The sequence below is a fragment of the Lontra canadensis genome, unplaced genomic scaffold, assembly GCF_010015895.1.
Source record: "Lontra canadensis isolate GAN:19392208 unplaced genomic scaffold, GSC_riverotter_1.0 scaffold65, whole genome shotgun sequence".
NCBI lineage: Eukaryota > Metazoa > Chordata > Mammalia > Carnivora > Mustelidae > Lontra > Lontra canadensis.
This window is the reverse complement of record NW_022631059.1, coordinates 665,982-677,021: the sequence shown is the minus strand read 5'-3', so window position 1 is coordinate 677,021 and position 11,040 is coordinate 665,982. Positions and strand designations below refer to the sequence as shown.

Genomic DNA, 11,040 nt, shown 5'->3' with positions numbered 1-11,040 from the left:
CTGAGGACTGGGGTGCCCCAGCCAGGGACAAGCAAAGGGAGGAGACTCAAGAGGGAGGAGCCCTTCTGAGCAGAATGGAGGGGCTGCCTGTCACCCACAGGACACAGATCCAGCCAAGGGAGGGAGCCTTGTGCAGGGCCGTGTGGAGGCCCCGAGCAGGAGGTAGGAGTGGAGGTGGGCCTGGCAGACCAAGCAGGATTTGCAAAGATGGCAGAGGGCAGGGAAGGTGGGGAGGGGGTGACACAGAAAGAGGGGCAAATCTGGTGTGCGGGACAAAGAGGCAGCTGACACCCCGCACCGTGACCCCATGTGACAAGGAAGAGTTAGGACTTTTCCCTACAGACACTAGGGAGCCATGGAAGGCTTCAGAGCAGGGAGTGCCATGGTCAAAGCGGCAGAAGCCTTGAAGGAGGAGACTGGGGATGAGAGGAGAGGAGGAGAGGGCCATCCAGGTGGAGGGGGTCACAGAAAACTTCCCCGGGCTCGGTGAGACAGGTGCGCACGCGCACACGCGCAGCAGAAAGGCCTTCCCCGTGCCGGTGAGGTGTGAGGGCCTTCCCTGGGCCTCGCCCTGGGGTCCTCTGTGGTGAGCCCTCTTTCCTGCCTGTGAAAGCTGCACACCACGTGGAGGGGCCCCGACTTGCCTGGTTTAACAGCTGGGAGCAGGAGTACCTGCTGGCTCTGGGTCCTGCCCCTGTCTGGTCACTTCCCGGCCAGTCCCTCCAGCCTCCGGCCTCAGTTTCCGGGCTGCAGTGCAGCTGGGTGCTCTGTGCCCTTCCTGAGGCCCAGGCCCAGCCTCATCCCTGCACAGGTGCTGGAGGGAGGACGCCTAGGCGGAGGCGGGCGCGTTCGGAGGACGGATGAATTTCCCGGCGTGTCACACGGGGAGAGGGAGGAATCTGGCAGCAGACGGGGTGATGGGGGGCCCCGAGTTGGCGCGGTGTGCAGGGGCTGTGTGGAGAGGATGGGCTCCAGATGGTAACCAAGGCCAGGGCCCTAGATGAGTTCACCCAGGAGGGGCCAGCAGACGATTCCTAGGCTGTGTGGCCCTGTGCCCTGACGGAGCCTCCACGCCCCAGGCCCTCTGTTCCCAATGCTTACGCCCACCCTGAGGGCTACGGGGACTCAGGGCAGGGTAGGGGTCTTGTTTCTGTAACACAGGACACATCGCAGGACATTCTGTCCTGGAGACGGGCTAGACGATGTTGTGAGCAGGAGCAGGGCAAGTCCAGGCAGAGCAGGAGGGCAGGAGGAGGGCACAGCCCCCTCCATCCTGCCAGAGGACCCCCACCACAGGCCAGCTGCACTCCCCGTAACTAGGCTTTCAGAGGAGAGGGGCGGGAGCTTGGAGCACCGTCCTCCGTCCTCCTTGGGGCCCGGCCAGAGCAGAGCCAAGCCCGAAGGGCGGGTGAGCCTGGCGAGCGGAGTAAAGGTCAGCAAACACGCTCGGCGCTCCTGCTGGCCTCGCTGGCCTGGCTCGGGGTCCAAGCTGCGGTGCGTTAGGAGGTCAGGGAGATTTGAGCCGTGAGCTCTCAGAAAGCCTGTAACCACAGGCTTGCTCTGGCAGGTCGGCCTCAGAGGTCAGGGGGTTGGTGGGTGCCCCCCTCTTGTGCCCCAGGTTCTGGGTCGGGGTGAAGCCAGACATGGTGGCGTCCGAACGGGGCCAGCTTCCTGCCTGTGGCTCCCTCCCTGGGTCTCAGGTCCTCGAGGACTCCCGGCACTGGACAGGCAGGGTCCAGGCTCACCAGAGGCCCAGCAGAATGGCTGACCCAGGGTCGGGCCGGCCACACAGGCCCGACGGGCCAGCCTGTGACCACCCCGCCCCCCACTCCCGCCCTGGCCTCCCCAAGGCCCCTCCTCCTGTGGGCTGCCTCATGGATGTCCCTGGCCTTGCTTCCTGTCGCACGATGAGCTCGTGCTCACATGAGCTCTTGCACACGACACGCACACATGAGCACACACAGCACACGTATGCCCACGCATCCACATGCGAGCACGCGCACACGTGAGCACACACATGTGCACGCACGGGCGCAGGAGAGGCGGCTACTACCCCTCTGCCCCGGGGCAGGGCCTGCAGACCCTCTGGCGGGGCCGCTGGCTGGCAGGCGCTCAGAGCAGACCATATGTGGGGGTTGTGTCTGACCGCTCACCTCGCTCTCGCAGGGAGGGAGGGGGCAGGATTGGTCCTCCCCAGGGGAAGGTTCAAGAATCCCAGGCGGGAAGCTGGAGGGTCCCTTGGGCCGCCTCAGCCTGGGTCTGGCTCCGCGGCAGTGAGTGCTGCCACCTAGTGGCGTCCTGGATGCAGCGGCTCCAGGCCGGGGAAGGGTGAGAGGGCATCCAGGGGACTGCGGGCAGGGGGCAGGGGGCAGCAGCCCGGCACACATGGGAGTCGGCATTCGCCCACCAGCTTCCCTTGAGCCCATGCCCGTCCCCTGTGTCCATGTGCACCATGTCCTGTCCCTCTGTTGACCATGGCCCCACTGACCTTGTTTCAGAGATCGTACACCCTCGGGTGCCCCCACGACACCTTCGGACCCTTGCAGACACCTGCATCCTGCCACCACATTGGAGGACCCCCGGTGGAGAGAGGGGTCACCGCAAGCAGGGTTAGCATGTGCGGGAGGGGGGGGCATCAAATATCCTCAAAATCTCGCCAGCCACTTAGGAATGTTGCTGTCACCCCAAAGTCATCTTCCATCCCCATGAAGTTCTCCAGGGCAGGAGGCGGGGAGAGCAAGGGGGCAGGATGAGGAAGGGATCGTGTGAGCAGATGACCACTGACCTCCCTCAGTCAGCACTCCTGGGAGGGAGAGCTCCGCTGCCCAGGGGTCTGCTGTGGCCCCCGCCCTCTGTTCCATAGGCATCCCCTTCCCTGTGTCCACCCCACAGCCCCAGACCCTGCTTCACCCCTTCCCCCCGTCTCCCAGGCTGCCCAGATCCGACCCAAACACCTGCAACCTCCCCCACCTTCCCCACAGAGAGGCCCCAGTCCCCAGGCCAGGACATGGTAGCCCACGGGCCCAGGAGACAGCAGGAGGCAGCTCCGTGCCTGGCCTACCTGGAGGGTAGCGAGATGCACGCAGACCTTCTCAGAAACCAAGAGAGCCACGGCAGGGACCCCAGAGGTCAGCTCAGCCGGGGCAGTTCTCTTGCAACTCTGGCTACTTCCCCAGGCGTGCTCTAGGGCCACCTACTGACCCCTACTTACTTCCAGCCAGGGCGTCCCCAGCTCTCCCACTACGGTTTTCTCCCCTCGGGAAATGCCACCTCACAGGGGTGTGTGCATGGCCTGATACACAGGGGTGCGTAGCTGTGTGGGAAGGAGAGGACCACTGGGTCACCCTCTGCCCCGCCCTTCCCCACTCTGCTCATCTTGTGGTCTGGCAGCAGGGCCGGGAGCCCAGCTGGGAGCAGAACGTGGGCTGGACGGGTTGGTGGGCACAGGCTGCTGGACGGCCCCTGTAGGGATCCCTGGTGTGGCCAGGCACGTGGCATGAAGACTGCATTTTCCCATCTTCCATACAGACTGTGACTGGGTCTTATCCTATAGAAGGAGGCAGAAGCCTCACGCACGCGTGGGTCTATGACTTCAGAGACTGGTCCCTAAAAGGACAGGGTGCCCTGGAATGAAGATGTAACAGTTGGACTTTAGCAGTCACTTTAGTCCATGAGGTGACCCTGAGGAGGAAGTCATATAGGACAGAGAAACAAATCGGGAGGGTCCTGGGTTCCTGGCCCCATAGGTCTGCCTCCCACACTCATCCACACAGCCTCCCTCTGGACGTGGAGGCCGTCAGAAACAAAGGTGAGTCTACTCTGGGGAACCCATGCTTATGTAGGGCCTCTCTGTTAATCGCAGCCAAGACTAACCCTAATCCTAGGTAACAATTCCAGAGAAACGGAGACAAATTTCTCAGCACAGAGAAATAAGGCAGCTGCTCCAAGATCATGGAACACAAGCAATGACCTTCCCCTGGGGCCATGGAGGGGGACAGAGGTGGCCTGCTGCCTCACTCTATGGCCTCTTCTACATAGAGCAGAGGGACAGTGCCAGGCCCCCTTGAGCACTCCGGGGCCTAGGTTCCTCACCAGCACCCCCAGAGCTACACAAAAATCTGGGCAGGGTGGACTGTGCTGGCCCAGGCACCCCAGGTTCATGAAGCACAGGTTCCAGGTTTCCCAGGACGGCTCTAGTGCCCACGGCCACTTGGTAACAGCAGAGCCTGGCAGGGGACACAGCAGAACAATCAGTGCTGAGGGGAGCAGAGATGAACCCGGCAGCTGACCCTAGGCCTGCAGAGAGGAAGTCAGCTGCACATGGAGCCTGGGCCAGCTCTCCCCAAAACCTGGGCACCCCAGCCCAGAACTTTCTGGAAATCTCGCAGCACAAAGGCCTCTGATGGGTGGCCAGGCTCTGACAGAGGGCCAAGGGGACGGCGAGCCTTGAACCCCACTGAGGTCAGCAAATCTGGGCGCCCACCTGGGACAGGGCGCTGCGTCTCAGCCCCTGTTCACCAATCTGCCTGCTCCATTGACCCCCAGGGAGGGCCCGGGAGCTAGAAAATCCCAGAGGGCAGGGGGCAGCCATAGCAACCCGGACCTCACTGCGGCCGGCCCTCACCCAGGACACTGCAGGGCGGGAGACAGGACAGCTGTGCCCACCCTAACCTCCAGCCCCTCTTCCCACGGGGCCTGGGCAGTGGCTGGCAGGGAGAGGACAGCAAGAGCCGAGGGCAGCGGAGCCCCAAGCTGAGGGCCGGCAGCACAGTCTGACTCTGCACTGGACCCACGTGCTTGAAGCTTGCACCCAGGAACCGGGTCCGCGTCCGGGACCAGAGGGCTCACCAGCCCCAGCCAGCGGCTCCCTTCCCCGGACGCCCGCGGCTCCTAGAGGCAGAGAGAAGGGCAGCCAGCGGGAGCCTCGGCAGACTCGGGCCCGGGGCGAGTGAACGGGAGTCCCCACGGTCTGAAGCCGCCAGCATGAGGCCGTGACGGACACGGACAGAGCCACGCACCTTGACCCTGGACACTGTGTGTCCGCTCGTCCCTGCCCTGGCAGCACCCCCACCCTGAGACCCCAGCAAGGCCCTGGAGATGGCGTGCAAGACGGAAAAGGCCACACACCGTGCAGGTTCAATCACTGTGTTTTACTAAGTGCACAGGTCCCCTGGGCTTGCGAACGGGTCCCCGTGGCAGTAGAACTTCCCGGAGCTTTTCACATGCGTCCCTGCTGCCGGATTCCACCCCTGAAGCCGCCGGGCAAACCCAGGCCGGGCCCCATTCTTGGGGACACGTGTGAAGCGAAGTCCGTGTCTCGGCTGGTCCGTACAAAACTAGAGTTCATTCCCTGGGCGTCTATCCCTAGAAGACGGACAATGCGCGAGTCGAGGGTGGCGTGTGCGGTGCTGACACATTCACGAAACAGAAAGGCCCAGCGGCTGTGGTGCAGGGGTGCATACACGTGGTCGGAAGGGCACGTCAGTACTGAAGGCAAATGAAGAATTCTTTGGAGCATGAACAAAGTGCAGATGGCCAAGGCAGCAGCACGGGCGGGGGCCGCGGGGCAGCGAGCGGCAGGGGCGGGCGCGGGACGGGGTGAGGAGGGTCCCGGCGGGCACAGGGCCAGTTCCTGGTCCGTTGCCCGCTCTGCGTCCCACCATAGCGCCGGTCCCGTGGACGAGGGGGCAGGGTGTGGTGCCGGGCAGACTCCGGGGGCCTGGGGTGACCTCGGTGAATTTCCGTCCACGTGCATTAAGGCAACGACATTATAAAACCCAGCCAGAGTTGGGCATACGGCACTGGGGGGCCGGGACACAGCGCCACCCCCCTGAGGGCCCCCTCCCCCTGCACCTGATCTGGGCGATCCCCAGGCTCTCCCTGGCATCCTCTGCCCGCCAGGTGTCAAGACAAGAGGCCCCCCCAATTCCTCCAACGCTAAGGGTGCCTTTGAGAGGTGGACGGAGGGTCTCACCTGCCAGGGAGCATGTCTTCCTCGCTCTCTCTACCCTGTTTGCTGAAGCCTCTCTCCCCAGAACGTCTCCTTCTGAGGTCTGCCGTCAGCCCCCTCCCCTCACAAGATGGCCTGTCCAGCGAACTGTGACCACCGCCCGTGCATGCTCCAGAGGCCACCAGTGTCCTAGTCTAGGCAGCTGGCTTTCCTGGGTTCCTTGGAGAGAAGAGAGTCACAAGCCCCCAATCCCACCATACTGCCTCTTTCAGGAAGCCCTCCCTGGCTGTCTCTCCTACTTAGGGCTTGGCAGGGGCCCAGCGGAGGACAGCTGGCCTGGGACAACACTCAGCCTCCCCTGGTGCTGGAAGCAGGCAGCCCATTCCTTCCGGGTCCCACCCAGGCCTCCTGCCCCTCGCCCAGCTTCGGTCCATCCAAGCAGGTGGCCTGAAGATCCGCTCCGGGGTCACGGAAGGCAGCCGAGGACGACTCAGGACAGCGTTGGTCAGGGAAGGGAGCATCTGATTCTGAGCCATGAGCACCGGGGGGCACCAGGGGCACGGAGCCCCACCGGCTGCTCGGGACCCAGCCACGCTGCTGGGGTGCCCCCAAACCCTCCATGGGCTGTCAGGCTGTCCCTCTGCACACCACGTTTATTTCAAGGGCTTGTGACATCGGAGGGTGGGACGCTGTGTCTTCACTCTGGTCTTGCAGCGTCACGTCAGGGACGAACCCCTGAGCCCACCGCTGTGTACATTATTTACAATTTGGGGAGAATACGAAATAGATACAAACATCAGCATTTCTACAAAGGCCTCCCAGGGGCCATCCACACCTCTGGGCTTCAAGAAGCATCTAGAAACGTCTCAGGGCCGATTCCATCCACACCCGGCACAGGCAAGGGGCACCTGCTCTACGGAGGGCCCCTGAACGTGGGGCCAGTGGAGGAGAGGATGCTGCCCCCTTGGCTTCTGTGTTACTGTGTCGAATCGGTGACCACCGGGGGACTCCAGCCTAGTACAAGGGGAGAAGGTCAGTTAAGCCAAATCACCACATTAAAGACGTCGACCGTGCCCGGCTGGCTCGTGTGCTCTGGGCTCAGGGAGTAGGGCTGGCCGCGGGGCAGGTCCAGACCTGCCCTAAGCCCGTAGGCTTCCACACAGCAGTCCCAGCACGGCGGGCTCCCGGAGCGTCCAAAAGGGGCTTGAGAGCAGACCCCGCAGGTGGGGATGACGGTGGCCTTCCACGGGGAGGGGACAGGTGGACAGGCCAGGGGGAGCCTCTGCCACATAGCCAGGGCCCCTCCATCCTCCAGGGAGGACTAGCAAGGTCACGGCTCAGAGCATGTGGACAAGGGGGAGATGCGGGGCCTCAATATGCCAGGGAGAGAGGGGACAACACCCACATGGCCAAGGAGGGCAGAGGGAGGTGGCCAGGGCCCCAGGGTCACAACTGGACGCCCAGAGCTTCCCGGCCCAGTCCACACCGTGAGGTGGCATCCAGCCAACCAGAGGCTCTGGAGAGCTGCTGGGCAGCAGATGTGAGGCGTGTGGGACCCCAGATGGGGCCAGGGGGCCCCTCTGCCCATGCTGCCCAGGAGCCTGGGCACGGGAGCACCTGTCACTCCATGTGTCCATTCCTTGGGGCTTGAAGTGGGCAGACCCAGACAGAAAGATCAGACGAAAGGCCACGGGAGTCAGGAGCGCAGTGAGTGTGCGCGCACGTGTGTGTGTGCCCAGATGTGAGCTGAGTGTGAGCACAGACTCCAGCCTCCCCCAGACCTCAGGAAACTCTGCCGCACCTGCCAAGGGGTGACAGCTGCCCTGAGCCCCACTCCCGTCACACGCGCCCCGCAGACGCCCCGTGACAGCACTGGCCTCTTCCTGCTCTTACCCCTCTGGAGGCGGGACCCAGGGTGCGCACGCTGCTCGGGCCTGGCTCTGTGGGTCCCAAGGAGACACCTTTACAATACCATCTCTCCCGCCTGTACCCGAAACCAGCCTCCCTTCCAAGGGGGCAGAGACTCCATGCAGGAGGCCTCACACCCTCCCTGGATGCGGGACCTGCCGGCAGACCGGCCCGTCTCTCCCGCTGCAGCCTAGGGGACCCCCTGCCCCTCCAAGGCTGGCTTCCTTGGCTCCCAAGGGCACATGGCACAGGGAGTATGGGGGACAGGCCCTGGAGCCCCCTCCTCCCAGGTCCTGGAGCCCCTGACAACCAAGACCCGGCAGCGGAGAGGTCCCCGTTGCTGGCACGGGGCCAGAGCTGGGGACGGATGTGGCCGTGCCACCCTGTGGTTCCTGCCCTGCCCAGGGGCCTGCAGCCCGAGTCCCCCGTGGCAGGAGGGTAAAGGGCGCCGAGCCCAGAGGCAGGCAGCGATGGGAGGGCCAGCTTGCAGGGCCACGACACACAGGCCACTTCAGGGGCTCATGGTATCTGCAACTGGCAGGGACTTCTCACCACCGCGAGGCCCAAGGCCAGAGAAACACTGCCCTCAGGAACACAGTTCATCAGCGTGAGGGAAAACCAGCAGAGCTCCAGAACGCCTCTCCTCCAGGCCGTGGGGCCACTCACCTCCACACCTGCCCCTCCCCAAGGCTGAGGAGGGGGGTATCCTCGTGCCGGGTCCCCAACACGAGCAGAAGTTCCCAACTCTGAGCCTTCGTCCTCCCGCTCTGGGCGCCACCCTTGGGCAAACACAGGCTGGCCCAACCTCTGGCTGCCCGTCAGGCAAGGAGGTGCCCAGAGCAGGATCAGGGGAAGGGGCATCGCCCGCAGCCATGGCCCCGCCTGCTCAACAGACACGAGTCCCCAAGGAGAGCCGCAGGACCCCAGGCCCAGAGCCCGGGAACCTCGGCACCGCTTCCTGCGCACTTCCCAGAGGACAGGAGCGACTCTGTTACTGGCCACTTCCAGTCCCAGTCGCAGTGGGGCTCTCCCGAGAGGTTGGTTTCGGGGAAAGTCGTTCCACAGCAGGCTTGGCTGCGCCCAGCCCTAGTGCACACGAGGTCACCACCTCAGAGAGCGCCAGGTGACCAGACCCGTGGTCCCAACTGCCAGACGCCTGCACACACTGAGTGCTGAGTGCCCAGAAGGGAAACCTCACAGCTGCTGTCCCTGGGGCCAAGGGGTCTGCCCCAGGAGAGATGGGGGTGCCTGCTCCTTGAGGCCCATGGTGGAGATGGGCATCCTTGACTCTCAAGAAGTCCCAGACAAGGGACAGGTCAGTGGAGAGCAGGTGAGTGGATGGTCAGCTCCAGTGGGGACAAAAGAGGCTTCCTACAGGAGAGAGCTGCTTGAACCCTGCAGAGGGAGGGCACCCCACAGCCCTCGAGAGACTTTGAAGGGTTTTCCCAGGCCTTAGAGCATCATTGTCCTGCCCCGGTCCTCTCAAGGCCCCAGGGAGGGACCAGGGAGGCAAGACCCCCAGTGAAAGACACCATGTGAATCTGGTCACCAAACCCCTGGCCCTGGGGCCTGGAAACAGGAGTCCAGCCCGGCTGTGCCCCAAGCCACCCAGCGCCCTCCCTGCGCACAGGTCTCCTTTCAGAGCTGGTCGTGGCCTGGTGGCTGGCGCCCAGCCTGAGCAGAACAGACAGAAGACGGGCTGCCCATCCCCAGATCTCCTGTGGCTGTGGGAGCCCCTGAGGACCCTCTTCAGAGGCCTAGGGAGCAGCCCCGCCCCTCAGGAGCCCACCCTGGGAGGTGCTGGGGCCTCACCTCACCCCTTCCTGTCCAGGCCAGCCTTCTGGACTCGGGACTGGTGCGGACCCGGGGGTGGGGGGAGGTGGTGCTGACCAGCAGCTCTCCGGAAGACCGCCCATCACCACGCCTGCCGTGCGGAGACAGCGGGGGCAGGGACCAAGGGACAAGGATAAGCCACACTCAAGGGGCCAGCCGTACCTCCTGCAGCCGCAGGCACAGGCCGTGGCTCCCTCCCCTCTAAGCCTCAAGGCCACCGACCCTCCCACAGCAGCCACCCTCACCGGCGCCCTGTGCCTCCTCCCCACTGCCGGGGGTCTGTCCTCAGCTGTCACCCCCACTCGCACCCGCGCCAACGGGCTCACAGTGGGCACGGCCGGCCTGGCTGCCCCTCGTTAGAAAAGAAACTCTTGTCAGCCTTCGCCACGTGAGACCTGGTGCCCCCCCGCCTGCCTTCACCCCCACAGGTCCCACCCGTGTTGCTCTGAGGAAAGGGCCCGGGAGAGTCCCGTCCGCACACCTGGAAGGCCGAGAGTCAGGGAGAGGCCGGCGGGCGGCCTCATTTCCGGGGCCCGGCCCAGCCCACGTCGCCGAAAGGGCCCTCCCCGGTGGCGGAGCGTGGCGGGGGACCGCACGGGGTGCAGAGGTCCGAGTCCGTGTCCGACTCGCCCTCCGCGATGTAGGGCCTGACTTTGGCGCAGGGCGCGGCGGCCGCGCCGCAGGTGTTGAGGACGTCCAGGTTCTCCTTGGACTGGGAGATGCTGAAACCGCTGAACGAGCGCTCCAGCTCCTCGTGGTCCACCGACGGGATGGAGATGGACGTGTCGCTGTCCCGCAGGGCCCCCTCGTGCCTCAGGAACTCCGTGCTGGCCCGGGGACCCCCGCTGTAGGCCGAGAGCGAACGCTCGTGGGCGGGTGGGGGCGGGATCCGCACCAGCGAGCCAGGATCACCCACGGGGGAGGTGCCGTGGCCCTGGCGCGGGGGGCACTGCTGCTGCCACGAGGTGGAGGGCGGGCACTGGGCCGGGGGCGCCGAGAAGTTCTTCTGGCCCGTGGAACTGGCTGAGCGGATAAGCTTGATGACGCAGGCGCCCCTGTCCCCGTGCTCCCGGCTGTCCTCGGGGCTGTGGTACGGTGGCGCCGGCTCTGGCTCCTTGGCCCCAAAGTAGGCCTCCGTCTCCGTCGGGGGGATGCCCATACGCTGCATGTAGATGTTCACCAGGAAATCCAGCTTCTTCTCCATGGACAGGACCTACAAGGGGAGCTGCTGGACCAGGCCTGGCGCTCTCCGGGCAGGGTCGGGGGGGGCCCGGGCCGCTCCCGGGAAGTGGGGGCGGGGTGCTGGGCTTTCCCTGGAAGTGGGGGGCCCAGGCTGCTCCAGGAGGTAG

General features: G+C 64.8%; 1 protein-coding gene across 17 annotated transcripts in view; it reads right to left on the bottom strand.

Moving 5' to 3' along the window:
- Positions 1 to 6,580: 6,580 nt before the first annotated feature.
- KCNQ2 (potassium voltage-gated channel subfamily Q member 2) overlaps positions 6,581 to 11,040 on the bottom strand; it is a 51,208-nt gene continuing 46,748 nt past the window's right edge. For all 17 annotated transcript variants that reach the window (XM_032878799.1, XM_032878783.1, XM_032878784.1 and 14 more), the window contains 2 exons: positions 10,173 to 10,904; positions 6,581 to 6,964 (listed from right to left, as the gene is read on the bottom strand). In XM_032878799.1, the coding sequence (XP_032734690.1) occupies positions 10,212 to 10,904 (693 nt within the window). In that variant the 3' untranslated portion in view covers positions 6,581 to 6,964; positions 10,173 to 10,211. The remainder of the gene's footprint in view (positions 6,965 to 10,172; positions 10,905 to 11,040) is intronic.